Source organism: Sceloporus occidentalis, unplaced genomic scaffold, assembly GCF_023333645.1.
Source record: "Sceloporus occidentalis isolate IW3139 unplaced genomic scaffold, rSceOcc1.0.p SCAF_6, whole genome shotgun sequence".
Lineage (NCBI taxonomy): Eukaryota > Metazoa > Chordata > Lepidosauria > Squamata > Phrynosomatidae > Sceloporus > Sceloporus occidentalis.
The window spans coordinates 117,154,854-117,181,719 of NW_028316986.1; the positions used below are offsets into that span (position 1 = coordinate 117,154,854).

Genomic DNA, 26,866 nt, shown 5'->3' on the forward strand with positions numbered 1-26,866 from the left:
ACAGAGATATTCTATCTCATATAACTATGCACACTCTATATCATAAGGTGCAGGCCTGCTCTGAATTGCTACTCATTATCTATGTTAGAAGTGTGAGCAGATGTATAATTGATACTCATTATCTAGGTTAGATAGCAGATGTGTATCTCAGTTTGTCAGCCAGTAAAGTGATGCTAAACATCACCTTTGTGCAGAAAATAATACAGGTGCCTTCCTTACTCTGAAAACTGGAAAGCTGTGCAAACATTTATACAAGAAAATTAAAGCAACCTCATTCCTGTAACCTCATTAATAATATTAACAAAACTTGTCAAAATGTAAGAATGCCAAAGAAGCAGCTATGGGAAAGTGTTCAGCTTAGAAAATTGGGAAATGTAAATTAAGCAAAATATTTCATAAATATGTGCATCCTGAAATTCTTTTCCATCAAATGAATGGGGATTTCATAACAACAGCTGTGCACTAGAACACTTTAGTGAGCTCTGTTGAGTTGCCCAGGAGGTTTTGAAGAAAAGACTAAGCAGCTCTTTCTCCAACAATGATGTTTGTAGTTGCATGGACTATGCTGCCTTATAAGGATTCATCTAGGTTACTCTTTCCATTTCCATCCCTCTCACAGGGTTCATTAATAATAAAAATGGTGTAAGATTCATGCTGTTGCCAGCATTTTGGTAATGGCATGGCAGCAAGACAGATCTGAAACTATTCTTTTTCCAGCACACTTCAAAGATATGGATATGTTTGTTGTTGTTGTTGTTGTTGTTGTTGTTGTTGTGTGCTTTCAAATCATTTAGCAAAGAAGTCAGGCAAGGCTGCATAACCTGCATGCAGAAAATATGGTATGCAAAGCAGGCTTGGACTCAGAGACAGGAGGAGTGAAGATCGGAGGAAGGAAGATTAACAGTCTTATATATGCAGATGACAGAACACTACTAGCAGAAATAAACAAAGAAGGTCAAGGAGGAAAGTGCCAAGGTTGGATTGAAGCTGAACGTTAAAAAAACAATAATAATGACCACAGAATATCTAGAAGAATTCATCCTGGACAATGAGAAAATTGAAATAGTTAGAGTTGCCATACTTCGGTTCAAATACTGATCAGTGTTTCTTCTTCCCTTCTAGGTCCAGAACAGCCACCTAAAGCATATCACAGATAATGACATCTGGTCACAATCACTGGAAATAGTCGGGTGTGCTTTCATTGGGAGTTCCTGCACAGCAGGAGGTTGGACTGGATGGCCCTTGTGGTCTCTTCCAACTCTATGATTCTATACCAAAGAAGAGACTGCAGTCAAGAAATAAACTAGGACTAGGAAGAGCATCAATTAAAGAACTAGACAGGAATCTAAACAGTAAAGATATACAATTGAGCATTAAGTAAGAATTATCCAAGACATTGTATTCCTCATCACCATGTACAGGTGTGAGAGCTGGACAGTAAAGAAAGATGCCAGTGGAGATTATCACATGGGGATGGGACGTCTTTGTCCTGTCCTTCCCCTGTGATCACACGGAGATTTTCAGATGACATTGTGCTTATTCAGTCCTTCTCCTGTCCCTGAAGTGGCATGGCTTTAAAAAGGCAGTCAAGACGTATGTCTTCCGACAGGCTTTCCTAAACTAGCCTCTCAGTGGCCTCACATCAATTGCCCCTCAATTGTCCCTGCTTAGTTTTATAATTAAAATGTATTTTTATTGTGGATAGGAGGGTTTATTGACTGTGTAATTTAATGTTATTTTATTATTGTTAACCACTTTGATCTGCTTGAAGAGGCAGGATATAAATAAATTTATTATTATTATTATTATTATTATTATTATTATTATTATGGCCCTGTCAGTTTGTATTAATGGAAACTCGCAATAAAATGAAATGTGCCACTGATGGGAGAAGGATGGGATAAGTGCAGAAGCAATAAGAACAGGGTAAGGACGAGAGCAATCCCTCCTGTCTCATGTGATAATCTCAAAAATCAACTAATTTGAGATGTGGTGCTGGAGAAGAGTGCTGAGGATACCCTGGAGAGCCAAAAAGACAAACAAATGGGCCCTAGAACTGGCCAAGCCTGAACCCAGTCCCAGAAAGAAAGGAAGACCACACACCAGATGGGTAGACTCAGTTAGGGAGGACCTGAGCAAAGCAGTGAAGGGTGGGAATCTTGGAGATGTCTCATTCACAGGGTTACCATGAGTCGAGGTCAACTTCAGGGCAGTTAACAACAACAACAGGCACCACACTGCTGGTGGGAGGGGAGGGAGCATCTTTTCTTGGACTGCAGTGAAGATCATGACCTTTCACTTTCCTATCCCTCCTTGGCCATTTGCTCCTGTGTGGCGTTAACTAAGGCTGAATCCGCAAATGCAGAAATCATCCAGTTTGGCAACGCTTTAACTGCCAAGGCTCAATGCTATGGAATGCTGGGATTTGTAGTTTTATGAGTCAACTAGCCTTCTCTGTCCCGAAACAGACAGGCCAAAATTACAAGCTTCGGACCAAGCTGGGGACATGGCATTCAGATGACGCAGACTGCCTCAAAGTTGCACCGCGGCTGCCGGAGACAGTCCAAACCTAGCCGCAAAAAGGAGTGCAATAAAAGCTGCCAGTCTGCTTGACCCCTCTCGTCAGAGAGCTCTGGTGTCACAACAAACTACAGTTCCTAGAATTCCTTACCATTGAGCCACAATAGTTAAAGTGGTGTCAAACATGATTATTTCAACAGTGCAGATGCAGAGGTTCTCTTTCTCTTCCTCCCGGCGCCTCAGGCCAAGCCAGATCCTACTTAAAGGAAAGCACAAAGCTTTCCACAGCTAAGAGGCAGCCCACATCAAACTTCAGGGCGGAGTGACCCCATTTTAACTGTTCCCCATTTTGAGCATGACTAGGAAGCACAAGTTTATACAGTGGACCCTTGTTATATGCTGGGGTTTGGTTCCAAGATCCCCCGTGGATTACAAAATCCGTGGATGCTCAAGTCCCATTAAATATAATGGCATAGCAAAATGGTGTCCCTTATAAAAATTGGAAAATCAAAGTTTGATATTTTAAATTTATAAGGGACATGTATGTATTTATGAGCAGTTTTTTAGCTTTTGTTTGGTCATGTCCTCCATTTTTCTTGAAATGTCCTCCCTTTTGAGCCTAAGCAGCATAAGAGTGTTTTTAGCTTTTATTCATCCATGTCCTCCTATTCTTCGTCCCTTGAAATGCCCTCCATTTTGCGGTGCCTTCTCCACCTTTGTGGTTAGGACAGAGTGGCCAGGGGCCCTCCTTTTCCAGGACACATCCTCCATGTCAACCTTCGGTCCAAGAAGAATCCCAGAGCGTCCTCCATTCTGAGCCTGACTATGAAGCATAGATTAACATTCCTATTAGTATGTTTTATTTTTATTCTGTCCAGGAAGGATTCAAAAGTATCCTCCATTTTGAACCTGGCTGAGAAGCAAGGATTTACATCCCTAGGAGTGTTTTTATTGCTTTCGTTCGGCCATGTCTCCCCTTCCCCACACCACCCCTTTGAAAAGGCCTCCATTTCTAACTGATGGAAATGTGAGCAACCCAACGCCGCATTTTATCACGTGTGGTGGAAATGCAAAGAGGCAATAAAACTTGGGGAAATAATTCATGAAAAAAAAAGTATTCAAGTTATTTTTTCAAACTGAATTCGAGATGAATCCAGAACTTTTTTTTAAATCAAGTATTACCAAGGATATAAAAAGGAAGCTCAACCAAGAAGAAGTAGGCATATTTTTACATATGATTACAGTGGCCCGCCTAACATTTGTGAGGAGACATTGGAAGGACAAGACTGTCCTTGTATTCGTTTGAAGATACAAGGATAATAAAGTTAAATTATCTGTCAATAATGGACAGATTAACTATGATTATAAATGGTAAAACAGAAGACCAGTTTCAAGAGAAATGGGAAAGAACTGAGGTGCTTTGGGAATAAGGGAAATCAGATGACATGTACATTTATGTACATATATATATATATATATATATATACACACACATACATACATATACACATACACACACACTTGTGCCTCCATATTCTCTAGGGTTAGGGGCACAAGACCCCCGTGAATGTATAAAAACTGCAAATAAGAAAAACACCACACTTTTACCTGAGAGGAGGCCTCTCCAGGAATCTCTATGTCCTCCAGGGCAACTCTGTGGCCAACGTCCGACAGAGACTGACCATAGACTGCCCTGGAGGAGCTGCAAAGGCCGAGTGGAGTGTTCTCTCTGGGGATCTCTAGGCCTTTCAGTGCTTTAACGTTTGGTTAAAGTTGACCATAGAGTTGCACTGGAGGACCTAGATATTCCTAGAGAGAACATATTAATCAGTATCTGCGAATAATCAAAGCCACAAATATGGGGGGGAGGAGTGTGTATTTGTGTGTATATATACACACACACACACAAATATATGTGTGTGTGTATAAATATATATTTGTACAATATGTACAAAGATGTTGAATTTTATGTACCTCTGCTCTGTAGAAAGTAAGTTCTATGTGTACAGCTATTAAATAATTTAATAATTTAAAAAAGACTGATTGGGAGCCAATTCCAGAAACACAAAAAAGAAAGGAAGAGAAGGAAAGGCCTCCATTTTGCGGGGCCTCTCCAGTCTCCTCCTCCTGGGCCTTTCCCTCCTCTGCTTCCTCGCTCGGGGCCTGAGGGAGGCGGAGCAGCGGGGAAGGAAGAGGAGGGCCGAGGCCTACGACGAGGAGGAGGAGGAGGCCTGGCCCTTGTGAGGCTTTCCTGGCCTCCCCCCGGGCGCGCTCCTGCCCCGGCGCCCTCGGCGAGGCGACCCCCAGGCTCCGCGGCCTAGCAGTGCCTGTGTTTGAGGGGAGGCTGGGCGCCGCCGGGGGTAATAATGAGGGGGCTCCAGGCTCAGTGAAGCCCCGCAGGAGCCTCGCATGAGGCCTCTGGGCGGCTCGGGAGGCCTGCTCCTGCTGCTCCTGCCGCCGAGCAGAGGGGAGACCCCGCCGCCCGGGAGGGCCGACGAAGGGCCCGGGGGAGGAGGAGGAGGAGGCGGCAGGGACACGAAGAGGCGCCGACGGAGGGATGTCTTCGGCCGCCTCCGTGGACATGATTGAAACGCCGCCCGTGCTCAACTTCGAGGAGATCGACTACAAGGCCATCGAGGTGGAAGAGGTCGGTGTCCCCGGAAGACGACGGGGAGGGAGAGGCACTGCGGGGATCAGCCAGGCTGAGGCCGCCTTGACTGCTAGGAATGCTGGGGTTGCAGGGTCTGTGGCACCGGAGCTCTCCCTGGCAGAGAAGGCTAAGTGTCCCACAGACACTAGGCTCCCGGGACTGAGAGGTTGGGGCATCCGCACTCTGGAGATAATGCGTAATAATAACAACAACAACAAAGCAAAGCAGCGCAATCTGTATGAATGCCACCTTCCTATTCGCTTTTAATTTCTTTCCAAATCCCTCTTTTTGATCCCTTTGGATCAAACACGCTGCAGCTCTCTCTGACAGAGAAGGCTACATGCCTCACAAAACTACACTTCCCAGGATCTTCTAGTATTGAGCCAGGGCAGTTAAAGTAGTCTCAGACTGGATTGTTTCTGCAGTGTGTTTAGGACCAGCGTTAGATTGCATAAATTCAGGCTCAAGTGTCTACTCAGCCATTTCAGGGTCATCTTGGGTCAGTTACTCAAAACCACTGAGTAATTCCTTTGAGAAGGAAGAATTTACACACACACACACTCACACACACCCAAAGCACTTTATAAAGTACCTGCCCTGAGTCTAGGTTCCAAAATTTAGATCTGAAGCCAACCTGTTGATATTTGGCTCACATCAAGATCTGAACATACCCCAAAGGCATACATGGAACAAACCCAAAAGATACGCACATCTAAAAGACCCACACTATGATAGTTAGTAGACCTTACAACTCTTTGCAGCAAGTTTAATTTTTCAAGCTATCTATGCAGTGTAAATTTTTGTGGTTTTTTGGGGCTCTGTGGCCATGTTCTAGAAGAGTTTCTTCCTGACGTTTCACCAGCATCTGTGGCTGGCATCTTCAGAGAACGCTGGCATGGAAAGGACTCCTTTCCAGGCAAGCGTTCTCTAAAGATGCCAGCCACAGATGCTGGAGAAACATCAGGACAAAATTCTTCTAGAACATGGCCACAGAGCCCCAAAAAACCACAAAAATCTATGGATGCTGGCCATGAAAGCCTTTGACTTCATATCTATGCAGCCTCAAGTGGCATTTGGTATTTCCTTATATTATTATAATGGGAGGGTTGACAGTTTGCAGTCTGGGAAGAATATAGTGGAGAACATGTTTTGTATCAGTCATGGAAAGCCTTAGGCCACATCATATCATATTATCCTGAGAGCTCTTGGTTGAAGGTACTAGGAGAGAAAGGGAATGAAGCCTATGGGTGTATTTTCATATGTGAGCATCCTACATTTGTGTAACTTCACTTACACATATGTGCTGGGAAACTGTAATAAACCATTATTGAGAAGGAGCACATACCCAGTAAAATATAGACATGTGGCTGACAGTGCCTTCACTTACTCATGTCAGGCTGAGAAATGTTTAGTCCTTCAGATACATTAAAATGCCCATCAGACATGGCCAGCATAGCTAGTGATAAGGGGGGATGTGAGTGGCAATCCAATTTCCAAAGTGCCACCCTCTCCCAACTTAACTCTTGTCAAAGTCTCTCATGGATCTTTTTATGTGATACCCCTCTTTAAAATCCTTACAGTGGATACATTTTTTCTGCTCCCAATCCAGCAATAACTGTTCAGCCCAATGTCAAATCCTTCATGGTCTTATATCCCAATATGTTGTTGACCACCCATGGTCCTCGGTTATCCATATGCCCCTTGCTCCCTAAAATATACGCCTAAGGCAAACAAATCTAAACTTGTAGTCATGGAACAGAAAATTTGGGCCCATAGTTGGAAACAAAATAAAGGACAGGTGGGGTAACCAAGAACAAGAATGAAGACTGCATAAATCTTGATTAAATTGCATCTTCCAGATCAGTACTGGCATGACATGGAAACAGACCAGTTGCAGTGTACCAATGATGACTGACATCCAGACCAGTGCAAGCCATGCATTTATGAAAGTCAGGTTAGATCAGCCATGGGCTTAGGGGCTATGTAATGCACCAAAGCCCCTGGCCAGGGCAGAAGTGACCAATTGTTGCAAGATCCCACAAGGAAGTACTTCAAAGGACAAACTTCTCTACATACCTCCACCTGTCCTTAGCCCTGTGCCCCATTGCCACATACTTGCATCTGAATGAATAGCAATGAAAGCACACAGATATAACAACAAAAATGTCCACTATGAAGGAGAAAAGAGACTGGATCCAAATAGCCAGGCAGGAACTACTAACTACATGGGGGAAAGGGTATGCATATAGAACTTGACAGATCACCCAACAGAAATGCTCACAAACTAGATGAAATAAGCCCCACTGAAGTCAATGGAACGTAGACAATTGGTGAAAGGTTCACTATACGTTTTGCTCTTTGGGCAAACAAATCCCAGCACTAATGGCATTGTGTGCATACATAATGCATCGTTGATCAACTTTTGTTCTTGCCAATAATCAGACAAATGCAAGTAGTTATAATTAAATCATCCATCCATCTGTGAGACAACAAAAGTGTTTATGCCGATACTTAGTATTGGTCTGAATGTATGCTCACTGGTGCCCGAAGACGAACTTTACTCTCTCAGTCTTCTAGCAAAATATCACAAACACTGTTCTGTGAAATTCATAACAGAATAAGGAAGGAATTTGTAGTGGCACAAAGATGTGGAAATGGAATTCAGTCAAATACAAAGAACAGTTCATCTCAGACTGTAGAATGCATCATTTCTCAGTAAACTGCTTCTCTTGCCTATGGGGCAAATACAGCTTCCAGTTTCAGATTGTCACCTTGCCACTCTTGGATTTGGAGACCAACATCATTGATCAAACACATCTGAAAAAAATGAGTTTCTTGCATTTATTTGAATGTCAAGAGCTTAAAGCTAGTAAAGCTAGCTATATTTCAGTTGAACACCTACAGAGCTGTATGAAATGTTTGTGAAAGTAATGTCCTCAGAAATGGAATCTCTTTAGCCTGTGTAACAAAGAAAATGAGTTTAATTATTAGTTCTGACAAATTCGTGTGGAAGTCTACTTTGATTAGGAACTGGATCAGTGCTTGGAAATAAGATGTTACTTGTAACAAGTTGCTTTGGTAACTAGTTAGTTTTTGCTGAGGACCTGGAATGGTGATACCTTTTTGCTTGTAACAAGCAGAGCTTTGATTTTATTATTTTTCTGTGTAACATAATGAGTCTTTTCTGATTCAGAGTAGTGGAGAGGGGAAGGAAGGAGGGTCACATAGATGGTTGCCTTGCACTGTTCGTTTGTAAGTTAGGTGTAGTTAGTGGTGAGCTCAGGAGCCTGTAACAAGGAGGAAAGGAGGGTGTGAGAGAGGCAACGCATTAATAATATAAGCTTCACTAGAGGATCAGGTTAATTGGGTGGGGGGATTAAGTTTTAAACTTTTAAAAGTTACCTTTTTGTGTCTTCCCCCATTCTTCCCAAATGATGAGACTGCTGCTGCTAGCAACAAGAGGAAGGGAGTCAGTATGAATGCAGGAGGAGGAGGAAAAATGAGCTTGCATCCCCAAGAGAGATTAGTGTACAGGGAGCTTTTGTTGTTGGGCACATTCAAAATCAAATACATGAGTGTGAAAATTCATCTACAGAAACTGGCACACCAAGATGCAAGAGGTGAAACTCAGCCCACCAACATTGTGAAGTAGTTTCCAGGTACATGATTAAACTACAGTTTTGTTACCTGTCAAGTGTTCTGAAAACAAGGGGTTGTTTATTGTTGTGTGCTTTCAAGTCATTTTTGACTTATGGCAACCCTAAGAAAAACATATCACAGAGTTTTCTTGTCAAAATGTGTTCACAAGATGTTCTCTAGTGTCATAGTCCAATGCTCAAACCGCTACACCATGCTGGCTCTCCACAGTGAAGAGCTTATGAAATATATGCATCTTCAGAGATGATGTGGGCCCTTTTGCAGAACATAGAGGTGTGTTAAGCGAATAATTATTGGAACTATAATTTGTTTGACATATTTATCAATGTTTCCAATTTCCTTTTTGCTTAGGTTGTTGGAAGAGGAGCCTTTGGAGTAGTTTGCAAAGCAAAATGGCGAGGGAAAGATGTGGCCATTAAGCAAATTGAAAGTGAATCTGAAAGAAAAGCCTTCATAGTAGAGGTATAATTTTGCTTTAAAATGTATTCTAATAAAGTCTAGCAGTCTGTTAATTCTGGAATAGTATTTAGATTATGCTCAGTGCACCTACTGAAAACTACCATCAGTAATATGTAATTAGAATTTCTGTCTTAAAATCCATGGATTTGTATTGGTGATGATTTTTTTTTTTATAAATTTTATTGAAACTTAAAACAGACAATCAAATATACAAACACCAAACATACACAATAACACACTTACATACTCGATGCATTAACATACTTACAATGGGGATTCAAAAAGAGAAAATAGTAATAATGATATATTGAGAGATATATTGGTGATGATTTTATACATGAGTCATAAAATGTTCTCTTAGATTTGTTCCTAGATTGTGTTCAGAAACGTTTTTATGTCCATGAGGATGTGTTCAATTATTCTATTCTTTATGCTCTACCTTTTGCCAAAACTGGGACTCCACGGGTTTGCAAGACTACAAAAAAAAGTAAAGAAAAAAAGAAAGAAGTAAAAACACATATAGTTTAAAAAGTGATATTAAAATAATATTATATTGTCTAGAATTAAAATAATTTAAAACACTGATTCAAAAGCAAAAAAATAAAAGTACTACATCTCTGTAAAAAGTTCCTTTTCTGCTTGAAGAAAAGGATCTTCACCTGGCCGTGTAAAAAAAGACAGAATGAGCCAGCCTAGGAAGGGAGTTACAGAGTGGGAGCAGTCACAGATAAAGTCTTTTCTTATGTTCCCACAAAATATGCATGTGCAAGTGTGGGATCAAAACAAATGCCTTCACTAAGGAGCTTAGAACATGAAAGCTCTTATGGGAAGATCTGGTCATATAGAGTCCCTGTATGACCTACTGTATATACTCATGTATAAGTCTAGAAATTTAGGTCAAAAAATTGACCCCAAAACCCTAAGTCGACTTATCCATGGGTCAGTGTAAGTATTGTATCTTAACTCTTATTTAAAAGAAGGAACCATTGCCTTGTGAAAGGCAAGGGTATAATCTGTCCTGGAAGCACCGATCCCGGTTTCTCTCTTATCTATCCAGCTTTAAGAGTGAGCGGCAAGAGTTATGGCTGCTGGAATTTTTTGACATTCTTTGACATTGTTTTCCTTTGCTTCATCCTTTAGATCCTTTGCTATATGCCCCTAAATTTTACCCTTGACTTATCCATGGGTCGTATCAAAATCCATAATTTTGGCCCCCAAACTTGCCCTCAACTTATACATGAGATCGATTTATAGTTGAGTATATATGGTAGGCCTCATGGGCATTTATGGGTCATAAACTCTACTTTTGATTGCACCTGGAAACAGACTGGCAACTAATAGAGTCATTTTAATAAGAGTGTTGTGTGCTTCCTGTTACCAGTCCCAGTAAACACTCTGTTCAAAACTCTTTCAATCAGTTGAAGTTTCTGAATATTCTTTGAGGACAACTCTGCATGCACAAATGGGATGAAACCAAAATATGTCACATTGGTCAGGTCAGGCATCTCTAGGAATAGACACATTTGGGACACTGCTTGTAATTTTATAGATAAACATCTGGCCACTGAAAAAACCCTGAGTATCCCAGTTGAGGGCTGAATCCAGCAGTACACACAAACTGCAGATCTGTGTTTTTAGGGGGAGAGTAACCTCATCCAGCACAATTTGTGTACCCCCGTTCCTTGATCAGCCTTGTGAGTTCCCAGGAGCAACTCTTGTCTCATCTGGATTAAGCTTCAGTTTATTTGTCCTCATCCAGGCCATTACCCCAGTGGGCACCAATTTAATACTGAAACCAGCTTCCACGGATTAAGGTGAAAAGGAAAAATGGAGTTGTGTAAGACTGAATACCGAAATTCATGGCTCCATTGTGGGAAGAAGCAAACTGGCAAGAGGCATCCATGAACCATAAAAATCATACTGGCCATGTTGGTGAAAGGATTTAGGGCATTTCCCAAAGTGCTATGACTATGACTTCCACCATTTGTTCATATATGGGAAAGCTCACATGCATGATTAAAGGTTGAACTCTTGTCTGTATGGATAGTCTGTTAGCTGCTTGATGATCTTGAATAATGAACTCTGCAGATTACTTCAGATGGGTTATTGATGTAACATAATACAGTTGGCCCTCCATATCCTTGGATTCTGCATCCAGAAATTCAGCCATCCATGGCTTGAAAATACTCTAAACAAGAAAAAAAATGTAAAAAACAAACTTTGATTTTGCCATTTTACCAAGCCATTGTATATAATGGGACTTGCGTTTCCATGGATTTTGGTATCCATGGGGGGGGGGGGTCTACACCATGGGCCCACTGTACAGCCAATCTCAGGGACTTCCAGTGGAATTCCAGCAGAATGCAAGGCCAAAGAACAGTATGTGCAGTCAGATTTAATTCTCACCAGTTTGGACAATGTCCAACAAGCATACAAATTACAGCTTTCCAGCTTGCAAAGCATAACTCACCTTATTAAAACAGCTTTCCTGATTGCAAAATTCAGTGCAGGGAACTCAAAGATTAAATAATTCTTCTCAGTCACTAATTGGGGGTATTAGTAGAAAGAAAGAAGTTTGTGGGCTGGATGGTGAATACTGTATACTTCAGTTTCCCTATTCACACTTGTATGTGCAGAACAGAGAGTGAGATTGTCGTTTCTCATGTGTTCAACTCTTTTTAAACAATATTTAGATTGTACGTGTGCATGTGTTTTTAAACCAATCAAACCATAAAAAATTAAAATGTAGATCCAAAGAAGACCAGAAAGTTTGGTGCTATAACCAACACTGAGCACTGCTATTAAGGCAGACACTGAGCATTTAACAAGGATACAAAATTTGTGGAGTACAGTGCCCCCTTGCTTTATGCGGGGGTTCCGTTCCGGACTCCCTGCGTAAAGCAAATACCATGCATGCTCAAGCCCCATTTAACTGAATGGGGCTCATGCATGCGGTGGTGCGGCAGTGCACACACGCCCCATTAAGCCTAATGGGATGTGCTGCCTCTTGCGTCCCATGTGTTCGCATGCGGCTTTCAGCATATGCTGAAAGCTGCGTATAGCGCACCAGCATATGACGCAGGCACACTGTAATTAGGTCCTTCTAAAAGAATCTGAGGCGGGTTACACACCGCCATTTAGTACGTATTCTATACGTACTAGGGTTAGGAAGGGGCGGTGCTTCCGCACTCCCCTAACCCTAGTACGTATAGAATACGTACAAGATGGCGGCACCCTGTTCATACGGGCACCGCCATCTTTACGTATCGGACACTGTGCGTCTGGACGTCGCGCGGCGTCTATGACGTCGCGAGTCCGCCCCAGGCGCCTCGCGACGTCATAGAGGCGCTGCAAAAGAAGCTCCAAAATGGAGCTTCTTTTTTGCTCTGCGCGGGAGCCGCACGGTGTGGCTGCTGCGGCTCCCTCACGGAGCAAATGGCGCCGGCGGGAGACCACCGCAAAGCGGCGGTCTATAACCCGCCTGAGTTGGTCTGAGAAAAGCTGTACTGAAAGTTGATTGTTTATATATGAAAGAAACAAAACTATATCAGTAAATGTGTTTATTTGTTTTTGTCCATCAGACACCCGAAATTACTTAGTGAATTTGTAAATAAGGCAAAATTGTATGTCACTGAATAAGCACAAGCAGATTATTACTAGACTGTTTGTGAACAGCAAATTCAAATGTACTGCCAACAATAAAATTACAACCATAAGTCCTTTTGAGACAAGTTGCTAAAACCCCATCAAAATCCAAGATAAAGACAATTTATATTTTGAAATTAAGTCACATTTGTTTCTTACTTCACTATAAACTGGCATCCAAAATATTTACAATATTACATTGTCACATAAGATGATATGACAGGGTATGGCAAAATGCTTTATATATTTAGAGATAAGTATAGTCTGTGAATTGATATAAGTGACTCTTTTTCTTTTCTTCAGCTGAAGTCACCATGTACATATCTATTCCAAACCTTATTCCTGTCTCTTCAGCTGCAGTCCCAATGACTGAGTAGAGAGGCAATTCACAGTTAGAGTCAATCTGTATAAATATATATGCAGTGAATTTTAACCTAGACTTAGTGTGTTAGTGGATTTCTTGGCTAGTTGATATGTCAAGTTCAATGGAGTATTAGTTAGTCATCGCAACTAATGGTTTGCATATAAGGTTTCCATACACTTCCTAATTGTGATATGAAGCTAAATATTATTTTTAAAGGACGTGTATAAAAGTAATACAAGGTCATCTGTGTAAAAGTGTTTCAAAAGGTGTAGTATGGCCTCTTTGGATTGAAGGCACTTGCCATTTTGTTACAATATGCAACTGTGTAAGTATAAATGTTAGTTTGAATTTGTTCTAAACTGCAAATCAGCATCTTAGATACACTTGGGTAGCCATTGTTTAGAGGCAGCACCAACTTCTTATCTCGTCTGACATGGTAGAGGACAGGCATGGGGATCACCCTTTCATTTTTCATTGTGTAAAACCTCTGATGTTTATTGCCCATGCAGATCCTTTAGGGGTTTCATCCTTTCCCCCAACACTGCCAGGCCATCCCTGTGCATCTCCTTCTACAGAACAAGTGACCCTGCTGGGAAATAGGGTACTAGATTCTCAGTAGCATCAGGTGATCCAGCGAGATACACAGCTATGAAAGGCTTCATTTAGATTTTGTGTTGCCCATCCTTGCTAAGGGCATTCAGAAACAGCAAGAAAAATGCTCACTGTTCTGACTACTTTCCAAGCATAGCAGTAAGTGATAGAAGGACATTATTCTCTCAGTTTCTTTGGAAGTCTGAGAAACAGCTGGTTTCATTGCCTACTTCATATTGGGGTTTCAAAAAACTTAGAAATGGGGGGAAAAAAGTTTTCTTCCGCCTTCTGAATGTATGAAATTCCCTACACAAATTCTCTGTGTGGCCATTCAGGCATGGAGCCATGCATGTTGTCCTGTGCCCCTATGTTTCACTGTGAATTGACTTTACTCCCTTAATGTCAGCTTCCTTAGCTTGAAGGTGGGTAGAATGCTCTGCTTGATCCAGGATCATGCTCAGCATCTGAACAGGGCTCATGTGAGATGAAAAACCATCACCCTCTACTATTGAAGGAAAGGCACATGTCTGGCACTTCTCTCTCTAAATTCTTTGCACAGAAAACTTGGAAAGTACGAGAGGTCCTGCTGGGAGGTGTCATTTAGGAGAGATAAATGGCTGTCAAGGCTGACCTGTATACAGGTTTTATGTTCCAATTTAGTACTGAGAAAGAAACACTTGCAATAGATCAATGGGAATCATAGGCTAGCAAGGGAAATTTTAGAAGTGAAATATGTAACAGGACAAATATCTTGAGCCATATCCAGAGGGTCATTGTAGCAATAGGTGTTCTAAAAATGCAGTCTTTATATCTTGTGTTGTAGCTTTATAGGGATTAAAGTAAGGAACGGAAGTGGATGGCAACTCTTGAAAACAATATTATTATATAGCATCAAACCTGGCCTTTTATAATTGGCTATGAATCAATCATGAAAAAAGTTTTAAGAAATGAGCAAGTTGGGCCTAAGTATTTGGCCTTTAAATAAATTGCTTGTTTTTAAATTTCAGCTTCGACAGCTTTCACGTGTGAACCATCCTAATATTGTCAAGTTATATGGTGCTTGTTTGAACCCAGTAAGTACTACCTCTTCAGGTTTTACAGCCACAGTGTGATTTTGTTGTGGGACCAAAAATATATATGTATATGTAGGTTTTGTTCGAAGTAAATGGAAATATCAGTGCCAGCACAGTGGTTGGAGTCCTGGACTAAGATTCAGGAAAAATGGAAGATTTGAATAAGGAAACCCTAGAATAGGGTGGCCATAAGTCAGAGCTGACATAAAAATAACACTAACTCTTTATTTGTTTTCTTTCTACATATTACATTGGCTCTGTTCTCCCTTTATTGTTTAGGGCATTATGATTATACATACACAAACAATACATTTTTTCCATGAAAAGGTTGATCTCACAATCTTAACAACTGGGTTGTCCCCTAGATAGCATAGTAGCACTATATGGATCAAATTGTAAATAAAAAGATACTATGTACCAGGCTATCCTGGCAACAGAAATCACATCCATAAGTGAATAGAGGGAGTCTTTTTAAAAAAAAAAAAGATTCCAAGTAAGTTGATTCCAAAATTGCCTAGAGAGAAGAATCTGAATTATGCCATGTTTGCCAGCTATTTGTAGAAGTTAGAAGGCACACCTTATGAAACACAAGTCTGGAAAATTATATTCTCCTTTTGAAAATTATAGTTGCATCTGTTTAAGTGAAAAATGAAGTTGTAAGGAGCCAATAAAAACTTCCTAGAAATAGACTGATTTTTTGAAAATAAACCTGAAAGATATATAGTGCAGTACCTTGAGGAATTTACAGTATTTGTGGTACAACATTCATCTTAAGTACAATCAGCCTTCTTTATCCATGGATTCTGCATCCACAGATTCAATCTGATTTTGCCATTTTATATAAGGCACACCATTTTACTAGATTATTGTATATAATGGGACATGAGCATCCATGTATTTTGGTATCCATTGGGTGTCCTGGAAGCAAACCCCAGCGGATACAAGAATCCACTGTATATTAACCTTACACCAAATACTTCATTTTAACTATGTTTTGTTCCAACTCAAATTGTGAGCTGTCTTGGGTCATATTGAAATGCAAGATTTAAATTAAATAAATGAATAAATGGAGTAATTTGAGTCTTATTTTCCATCCAAATCCAGAGATATTTCAACAGGCAATGCAGACCAATTCAGTTCAGTTGAGTAATATCTGTGGAACCTATAAGCCAAAATACCTCACATCTTCTGGGCAAGAGTGAAACTGCCAATGAACAAACAGCCCAGAGGAAATATTAACCAAACAGGCATAGCCTCAGATTTAGACCAGATAAAAGAATAGCAAAGTCATAAAGTATTTTCAAAATTAATTCTGGAACTGGTGCATGACATTTGCCATACGTTTCATTTCCTTCCGCCTGTTTCATTCTTCCCCCCCCCCCTTTCTGTGTTACCAATGTGCAAAAATGTTTAATGCAACTAAATGTTTAATGCAGCTCAGATAAGCACAGATGTCCATCAGGATTTCTTTTTATGCTCTGATTTACAGGGTAGTGCAGCAGTAAGTAGAGTAGTTAAAGGGTTGTGAAGAGTACGTTTAGAAGAAAATTAAACCTGCAGTAAGATCATTTGTGCAATTGTCTCTTTGAAGTCTCAAAATCAGAAAAAGAAAAAATTGTATGATTTGAAGTCATTGTTGCTTTTGTACTAATAAGGGTAGGCAGGAGCAAAACAGACATTCAAAAAAAGCCCACAGCAGGGCAGCTTGGGAGCATGGCGATCACATGATGCACACCCCGAAGCCACCCCAACCTGGAAAAGCCACCTTGAAAAGGAGTGGTAGAAACCTGCTTCTTTTCAGGGAACCATTCAGAACTGTGACAGGAGAGCAGATTGGGGGTGTGCACGTCTGTTTGCCACAGGTCCAGGGTAGTCCCAATCTGCCCTTTTTGGGAGGTCTGTTTCACTCCATAGTCAATATCCTCCGAATTCAGACACAAATTCAGGTGGGGGGAATTTCAGAATCCTCCATATTTTCAGCTTTTTTTTCCAGTACTAAATCATTTCCAAACTGTCACACATGATTCTATAGCTGTAGAAAAATCTAAGAGGACCTTAAAAGCTTTAAAAGTGATATATATTCTTTAGCATGATCTTTTGTACAATGTTGCCCACTTCATCAATTGCCCAAAGGGTACAAGGTGTTATCCAGAATTCAAGGAACAAGTATAGTATTTTTAATTGACATGATAAGAATTGTAGAGAGAGTGGTCAAAAGGAAGTTAAATGCAGAAAGTATCAACTGTGAGGATTTTATTATTAAAACTGCCATTTGCCCCATGATTGCTGACTATACAAACAAAACTTCTTTTAACCTGTTTTTTCATTAAGGTATGTCTTGTTATGGAATATGCTGAAGGAGGTTCGCTCTATAATGGTGAGCATCTCTCTTGAATTGCATTGTCCAGAACTACCTAACATGTAAGGGTACATTTACAAATTTGTTTTCATGAAATCAAAGACACAGAAGTGGCTTGGTTAGTTTTTGGTGTTTGGTTGATAGTGTGAGCTCATGTGTTCTTGTTTTGTTTATCTTCTGAGGGGTGGAATCAGAACCAAGCATTCAATACCCTTGTAAACTACCATTAATGAACTCTGTCTAGTTATTATTGTGGAGATACAGGCAGTTCATACAGGCAAATTCGAGTTTGTTGCTGAGTTACACAAAGATTAAATGGTGTGATTATTTCATCATAAGTTCATAAATCACAAATCATTCCATTTCTATCAAGTCAGCTGGTGAAAACATGCTGAGCTGTGGTAACATAAATGTACCAGTAGATTGGTTTGTACACATGGACACATTGTACACATCAGTTTATTGACCACCACTGCAAACATCACTGAAGTCAAATAACGCTCAATGGATGTTCTTATTCTACTAATTTAGCTCCAAAATTACTCCTGTGCTTTGTTTCAAAAACAGAGATATTCCTATAACAAAGGTCCAAAACAGACCGGCAGTAAGCACTGGGTTGGCTGCGGCGGCTGAGCACGGCATTTAGGCACTGGCAGGAAGCCACCTGGCTGACCACACACATAGTGGTTTCATGGCATTTCGGCAGCACGATGTTTACACACACTGAAACACCAAAAAGCCCTGGTAGCATGGGTGCCCTTTTTTCGACCCCAAAAAAGAGCAGCATTTTGCCACTTCTTTCTGGGCTGGAAAAACGCCAGATCAGGTCTGCGGCATGCGGTTGCCACAGCCTCAATCCAGTGCTCAAAGGGACAGCATGACGCCACTCCTTTAGGGCTGTCTGTTTTGGCCACAAGCAATCTTTTAACGTTTGTGCAGAAGTGGTGTAATTCATAAATAAAATGGGCTGGGGCATGGGGAGATGTATCCTATACTGCTAAACAGAAATGATGTCTCAAACTAGTTTGGTTCCTTTGGTTAATTTATTCATCCCAACATAGGCATAGTTGGCTTTCCACATCAGTTTACAGGAATCATTGTTAGATTGTAAGGTTTAGTACAACCAAAAAAAACCACAACCCTATATGCTGTATACTGTATATACTCATATATAAATCTAGAAATTTTAGTCAAAAAATTGACCCAAAGAACCTGTCAACTTACCCGTAGGTCAGTGTGAGTACTGTACTTTAATTTGTATCAAAAAAGGAATCAACTTATTCTCTGAGCAGTGTGCCAAAAGTGAGAGCTTAGTCTGTCCCAGGAGCAGTTAAAATATGCATCAACCATTCAGTTCTCTCTGCCACAGTGCCACTTCTGGCCTTTTTGAATGCCTGGTTGTCAAAATGGTGATAGTGGCAGCTCTTTGGTGTTTCCCCTCAAAGTAGCACCAAGAGGAATCAGGCTTTAAAGGATTTTTGTGTACATTTGTCAACTTTTCTGGGTTAAAATCAGGCAAAGTTACCACATGACAACTAAAGGTTATAGTCACTGCTAATATTGGCCTGGAACACAGGGCCCAGAATGAGCGGCCAGAGGCCACTCCGGCCACAATGGGGCTGGGACTGTGGTGACCGCACAGCCCACTTGTCAAGCAGGCCGCCACCGTGGTCCCAAATTGGGGCCGACAGGAGTCGAATTTAATCTGCTTCTTTTTGATACGGTCTAAAGAACAAGATCTCAGCATCAGAGCAGCTTCTGGCCACTTTGTGAGCATACATCATTTGAACACCACATCCCCAGAGTGGCCTGAAGCTGCCTTATTTGGCCTTTGTGTTTCAGGCTGTTGTCACTATTTTCTTTGCTTTGCCTGTTCATCCATTTTGTCATGTGTACTTGTTCTCAGCCCAACCTGTACCTGGTCACCTCCCCCACATATCACACATCACCTTTTATCATAGTCCCTCCTCATCTATCCAGTCTTTAGTGTGAGCACAAACAGTTGTGCCTGCCAGGCATCATTTTTCTTTGCTTCATCTTTTAGATCCTTTTTTATGTGCCCCCAGGTTTCACCCATAACTTATCCACAGATCATTTTTAAATCCATAATTTTGCTCCCAAAACCTGTCCCCAACTTATACATGAGGTCAAGTTATAGTTAAGTCTATATAGTATTTCACATCATGTTCACAGAAATAGTGTATTTACATCATATTTACCATAATGTGCAATAAAGTTCTTTTTAGTTTGTACCTTTGTTTTCCAGTTCTACATGGTGCTGAGCCACTGCCTTACTACACTGCTGCACATGCAATGAGTTGGTGTTTACAGTGTTCTCAAGGAGTAGCATATCTTCACAGTATGAAACCAAAGGCTCTTATTCACAGGGACCTAAAGCCACCAAAGTAGGTTTTCAGGAATCATAATATTTTCTGTCATTCAAAGAACATGTTGCCTTTTTTCTACTCATTTTAGAAGCTATTGTGATATATAGTATCTGCTATTACATGTGATGTAAACTATCTTAATTTTAGTCTTGTATGTGTAACAACATGTATAGATATTATTTTCATGATTATTGAAGAGTGTATTCAGCCCAGCGACTCACTGAAGAATTTAAGAGCACATCTGTCTGTATAACATTTTAGATTACAATTTTAAGAATATATTAGTTCATTTGTACCAGTTCATCTGGACTGGATAGTGTACAGATAGTCCTTTAAATGTTTATTGCTTATATTATATATAAATAGTTATTGCAAATATAGAATAATTGCCTTTATAGTACTCAGTTCTTTTCTCTGGCCTATGATTGGTTAAAACTGAAACAATATGGTATCAGTGTTCCAATAAGACTCACTTTGTGCCAAGATTGCTCCATTCTGCCTTATAATGTAAGTCCTGTAGTGACTCAGAAAAGATAAGACATTAAAATAAAATGTGGAACAGTAGCAACTATTAACGAAAGCACAGACTATGAGTGAATTATTAACTTAAATCCTCCTGCTTCAAGATTGAACAGTTAAGTCCCCCATAGCCCATCATGTTCTAGGTTCTTCTCATAACTAGACTTACAAAGTAGGTTATTTTTCAGCATTATCACCAGAACAGTTACCCCAAATTTCAGCCAATTGCCATGTCCAGTTTGTTTTTCCAAATAAAATGCACCGGGGCCAAAAAAAAAAAAAAACCATCCCAACAATATGTTTTTCCAATTGGAGTACTCTTAGATCTCAATCAATGTTAACATAACATACAGTCAGCCCTTCTTATACACGGATTTTTTATACACGGATTCAAGCATCCACAGTTTGAAAATGTTCAAAAAAGTGTAAATTTCAAATATCAAACCTTGATTTTTCATTTTTTATAAGGGACACCATTTTGCTATACCATTATATTTAATGGGACTTGAGGATACATGGATTTTGTTATACAAGAGGGAGCTTGGAACCAAACCCCAACGTATAACAAGGGTCCACTGTATAACAGTACAGTTGGCCCTCCATATCCACGGATTGTTTATCCATCAATTCAAGCATCCACTGCTTGAAAGATAGATAGATAGATAGATAGATAGATAGATAGATAGATAGATAGATAGATTACACAAAGGAACTTTTGATGTTGCCATTTTATAGAAGGGATACCATTTTGCTATCCATTGTATCTAACGGGACTTGAACATCCACAGATTTTGGTATCCACAGGGGAGCCTGGAACCAAACCCCAGAGGATAACAACTGCCCACTGTACTTCAGTTTAAATGTTGGATAAATGTAACATGTAATACATATTTCTTTATATTTAAATCTTCAGATATTAAATCTAAATGATCTTTGGCAAGACTGAAAACAATTCTGCAGACATGCATTAGAGTAATAACTACTCTGCTTTAGTTGGAAAGCTACTAAACTATTCTTTTTGTTTGACAGCTTGCTTTTGGTGGCAGGGGGGACAGTTTTAAAAATCTGTGACTTTGGTACAGCCTGTGATATTCAGACACACATGACGAACAATAAGGGAAGCGCTGCTTGGATGGCACCAGAAGTTTTTGAAGGTAACAAAGTAATATTGACTTTAATATATATTGTTGTTTATTTTACAATGTGCTTGCTTATTTCTAGTTCTATCATGGAATTTATGTTGGGATGGTGGAGTAATTTTTATAATTTTATTTCATTGTTTAGGTCTTAGAAATAGCTGAGTAGATTAAAAAAACTTTTTAAAACCCTCTAACAAAATGATATACTTTAAATATTTGAGGTTCATAGCTAAGCTGTTACTTTAAATAAGTAAAGACAGATAATAGCTTGTCTAGTTTAATTAATCCAGTATAAATTTATATAGCTGGAAAGAAATTACTAATCTGCTAATAATAAATCTTAATAAAGCTGTGTTCCATTTCATAAGGAATTAGAATGTTGCTGTTTCTAGATATTCTTGAATTGTATCTGTTGTGTGACACTGAAATATGGGCAAATAAGATTATGGACACAGACAATAGGCATTAGGATCCTTCTTCTTTGCAATACCATTGTGGCAGGACCACATCTTAACATCCCAACACACTGAAATGCTGTATAGGAAAAGTTGGACAATAATGTTCAAAAAGAGACCACTTAGCAGGTTCTCACTGAGGGCATGTATAGTAGTCACTTCAAGATGCTTTCTCTGCCTTCCAGTCAGCAGTCAAACAGAGGATGTTTTATAACATCCTCAGAATGATTATTTTACCAGGAAAAATCTGTAAAGGTTAGAAGCAAACAAGTAGCTTGAACAAGCACACTCAGTTCCCCCCAATGAGCCAGAATTCTGGAGAATTCTGGATTATTGTTGCATGTGAATGTGGTCAGTGTCCAAGGATGCCATGAGTCACTCACTTCATAGTTGGATTCACTTACAAATGGTCTGGAATATTCCAATATCTGCATAAATATGGAAGACATTGGATTCTAGCCTTTTTTTTTCTGTTCACAAACTGGTCTGAACTCAGTATTATTCAACACTGGCTGTATGTGAGGAAAGGGAAGCCTTCTTCTGAAGCCTGCAATACAGAATTGTGTGTAACAAACTTGGTTCAGTTTTGCCATAACATTCAGATAATTCCTTTATCTCTTACTAATGAGAATATAATGTTTTTTAAAAAGACACCAATTATATAAATGACCTTTTTTCAGGTAGCAATTACAGTGAAAAATGTGATGTATTCAGTTGGGGTATTATTCTTTGGGAAGTGATTACCCGTAGAAAACCTTTTGATGAGATTGGTGGTCCTGCTTTTCGAATCATGTGGGCAGTTCACAATGGTAAGTTGAAAAGTTACAGGGCTAGTGCTTTTCTAAAATATATGATTATGTGTTTTGCCCCACACTTTCAATATCGTGCCATACTGTGATTCCAGATGTGCTTATGAAAGCCTAGGGCCAAAGCAGACATACTAAAACAACTTTGCTTGTATAAAAGCTGATGACACAAAATTTAGAGAGTGAAAGCAAGGTGTGGGATCTGATTAAGAAAAGTAAAAGATGCACGTGAACGGCTAATGCAACCCCCAGTTAATCTTCCCACGTGTTTTTTGCACAAGTGAAGCAGATCTTTATTTACATGTACAAATCAATAGTCACCTCTTCAGTTTGGCCATTGCTTTAGCTAATGTAGAGAATGGTCTTGTTGCTTTCTAAATCGCAACCTGTTTTTAAAAGTTAATGTTTTGGTACAGGTTAGTCACCCTTCTCTAGCATGTGCGATTTACACTATATTTGTTCAGACTTGACTCAGATAAAGTAATTCAGCATGGTGTGTTTGAGTTTGGTTTTCCCCCACAATTTAATTATTTGAAATATTATTAATGCCTTTTAGACTGAGAATATAGCCCAGCAATAAAAACTAGTGCTTTGTTTCCTGGCCCAGTATAATAATAGAATTATATTGAGCATTTCTCTATTCTTCATGTATATTGAACAAGTATTGTCTGGATGATTTCCAGTAGTACATCAGTACATTTTCATTCTAAAAGCATAGGTGGTAAATATTCCATCTAACATTTTGAAGACAGTATTTTTCTTCATTTACATCTTGTTACTGCTTGTTATATTGTTATTACTGTCTCATGTTCTTTTTACTAATGTAAGCAATTCTGAAAGCCTTTTCAGGTACAGAGTGAAATATAAATTATATAAATAGCTAGGAAGACTTTGTTATTCTGAATTATTGTACCTCTTCTTAAAGTTGACATATATCTGGAGTGTGCCACTTAGTGAAGGGATGAAATAATTCCACACTCATATGTGAAATCTTTCAGTGTCCAAAGGGGGTGGGATATTGAAAGCAGAAAAAATACATTTTTAGGAAGAGTAGCAATGCTATGTCTAAATCAGGATGAAAGAAAGTTTGATCACATTTGCACCACCCTTTTTGTATCCCTACTCCTCTCCCAAGTACATTTTAAAAACATTTTGGTGACAAAAAATCCCAAACCTTTTAAAAGAATATAGCAAAATACAAACAAAAAAAAAGCCCAAGAAGTTACTTTGTAACCTTCCTGTCTCAGTTTTTGACCTGAGCCCTGGAAGACTTGGCAAGATTGTAGAACTATTCATTTGCTGGAAATAAATAGGAAATCCATGAAATCCATGAATGAATAGGAAATCCATGTTAACTGAAAGTCAGTTTCCTAAAGAGTTTTCAGAATATTTAAAAGGGCCTGAAGGGAACTCTGAGTTTGAATAACTTTACTGCTTTGTTTATTATTTCAGTGCACAATAATAGTATTATTACAAGGTTGCGAGTTCAAGACCAGCAAAAGGGCCCAAGCTCGACTCAGGCTTGCATCCTTCCGAGGTCGCTAAAATGAGTACCCAGACTGTTGGGGGCAAATTAGCTTACTTGCTAATTAGCTTACTTGCTGTTCACCGCTATGATCTTTGGAATAGCGGTATATAAATAAAACAAATTATTATTATTAATTTTTTTTTTTTTTTGAAGGGTGACACAAAAAAGTGTAGACCTTCTACAGTTTAATATCCTGGAAAGTGGTCCTCAACCTCATCACAGTTCCCAACTTCTATCCTAAACAATCAAGGATGGTCAATTCAGTACAGTTAGGGGATGAATAACAGTGTCAGAAATGTGTCTCATTCTCACAAGTTCTATATGTACAAGAGAGAGTAAAAAATAATATTACTGATCTACTTCCAGGTACTCGTCCGCCACTGATAAAAAATCTGCCTAAGCCTATTGAGAGCTTAATGACACGCTGTTGGTCTAAAGATCCCTCACAAAGACCTTCCATGGAGGAAATTGTCAAAATAATGACACATTTGATGCAGGTATAACAGTTTAAATTATAGTAATATAATATAATATAATATAATATAAAGGTCAGTTTGTTTAAGGTATGGTAAGCAGAAAACCATGGAAGTAGTGTATGAAGATAAGTGTGGACATAGGGGGGAAAGTAGCTAACATAGCAGAACTGGAGGATAAAGATAATAGAATCCCCTAGTCATGAAACATTTCATAATCACTTCATTGCATCAGAGCATCCAACCTGTTCAAATGGCTGGATTGAGTAGAAAGTTGGTATTTGAAATGGAGTTTCAAAAGCATTTTTTCCCTTTGTCAGCACCATGAATAATCAACGACAGTGTCTTGATGGTATTTATCAGCCTCATTAAGATATAGTTATAACATTGTCTTACTATTCTCCCCTCCCCAATTCAAAATATAAGACTAGAGGCCATTTCCCCACATAATGCCACCACAGTTCAGCACGACAGGAATGGGCCTTTGGTTTATGTGTCCTGTTCACCCTTTGATGCCACTGTGAGATCAGACTTTTTTTCCAAAATGTTCCATGATATTCTTGAACAAACTACATAGCAGTGGTTTTCTGATTCTTTCTCTGTCCATTTGCCATCACATGCTCTGTCACATTGGCTACAAAATAAATTTGTTAATCATTAAGATTTTCCTCCTTTATATCCTTGCAGTACTTTCCAGGAGCAGATGAGCCTCTGCAGTATCCATGCCAATATTCAGATGAAGGCCAAAGCAACTCTGCTACTAGTACAGGTAAGTAAATAGAATACATTAAAAGTTTATGATGATATGGTACTGATATAGACGTAAATACACACACACATGCATACATGTGTGCTTTGGATTCATTCCTAGCAGTCACTGGTCTAGATGCAGCAAAAGACTCCTGTAGACAGAAGTTCTCTTTTTCTCCACAGACAGTATGATCCAGAGGAAGTTTTCTAATAGTTAAATGGGGGGGGGGGAGATAATTTCCATTTATTCCCTTCCCCTGCGTTCCATTGTATGCCTTCAGAATCTTTCCCTGTGGATTGAAAGGTCTTCCAGAACAGTGTGGGAAGTGGTGCTGGAAAATGCATGGAGGTGGATTGAGAGCATTCTGAAAACAATTCCACTTATGGATGCTTCCACTAGCAGAATTTTTTAAAAATTTCTAGCTTCTGGACTTCACAGGTCACAGAGGTGTAATGGCATTGAGGTAGACAGAAGATGTTGAAGTGGAGCAGAAGCATTGGTTATAACCCTAGAAATAAACGCTGTACGTCAGTGATTTCCAACTTTTCTTCCACCAAATGTTTTGGACTTCAGCTTCCATAAATCCTGACTGTTGGCCAAGTTGGCTGTGGCTTCTGGGATCGGAAGTCCAAAACAGAGGTTTTGAAACAACAGATAGCAGAAAAACAAATCACTGATCCCATATAGTCAAATGTAGTTGCTGCTAAATCATAGAGGTTTGCTAGTATTTCAGACAGATTTCCCTAAGGATATGTGCCTTCCGTAGTTGTTCAGATGCAGCTTCCAGCGTTCTTCACCATCAGCTATGCTTACTAGAGCTGCTGAGATTTGCAGTCCAACAACCCCAGAAGGGCAAGATTTTTTCCACCTTTTGTCCTGTTTAAAAGAACAATAATATACCTATAGTTAATGTGTATACTTATAATTTATAACAGAATATAAATTCTGTTAAATAATTTTAGTATGAAAAAAAATCACTGTAAAGAAATAAATTTTCACTGAAAGTTGTTTTGATTGATTGATTGATTGAGATTTTATTTCTATACCGCCGTTCCCATGATCACGGCGGTTTACAGACAATACAAATGCGATACAATACAGATTAAAAACAAACTTCACAATAAAAAGCACCCCAATCAAAACCAGCACAACTATACATCATTAAAATCCACATAGAATCAATTAAAAATATTAATCAATCTAAAAAATCCAATACAATACAGCACACAGTACATAGGGGAAAAGCAGTCAGGACATGTGAGGGAAGGCTTGACAGAATAAATGAGTCTTCAGGTTCTTCTTTAACGACTCCAGGGAGGGGGCTAAGCAGAGCTCCTCAGGGAGAGCGTTCCAAGATTGCGGGGCTGCCACAGAGAATGCCCTTTGCGCCGTTAGTACAAATCTTGTCTTGGGAACACTCAAAAGATTTTTCCCCCCTGACCTGAGTGTGCGGGGCAGATTGTATGGGGAGACGCGGTCCTCCAAGTACT

The 26,866-nt window shown here is 39.6% G+C and overlaps 1 protein-coding gene across 4 annotated transcripts in view; it reads left to right on the forward strand.

Annotated features, from left to right (window-relative positions):
* The first annotated feature begins 4,651 nt into the window (after positions 1 to 4,651).
* The window catches only part of LOC149311290 (mitogen-activated protein kinase kinase kinase 7), a 49,990-nt gene continuing 27,775 nt past the window's right edge, over positions 4,652 to 26,866 (forward strand). Inside the window, exons 1-9 of one of the 4 annotated variants that reach the window (XM_089530718.1) lie at positions 4,652 to 5,167; positions 9,179 to 9,289; positions 14,894 to 14,959; positions 17,291 to 17,336; positions 19,585 to 19,723; positions 21,254 to 21,378; positions 22,499 to 22,627; positions 24,519 to 24,649; positions 25,313 to 25,394. In XM_089530718.1, coding sequence (XP_089386844.1) covers positions 5,078 to 5,167; positions 9,179 to 9,289; positions 14,894 to 14,959; positions 17,291 to 17,336; positions 19,585 to 19,723; positions 21,254 to 21,378; positions 22,499 to 22,627; positions 24,519 to 24,649; positions 25,313 to 25,394 — 919 coding nt within the window. In that variant the 5' untranslated portion in view covers positions 4,652 to 5,077. Of the gene's footprint in view, positions 5,168 to 9,178; positions 9,290 to 14,893; positions 14,960 to 17,290; positions 17,337 to 19,584; positions 19,724 to 21,253; positions 21,379 to 22,498; positions 22,628 to 24,518; positions 24,650 to 25,312; positions 25,395 to 26,866 lie in introns of those variants that run through there. The other 3 variants (XM_089530720.1, XM_089530719.1, XM_089530721.1) reach the window with 3 other exon arrangements.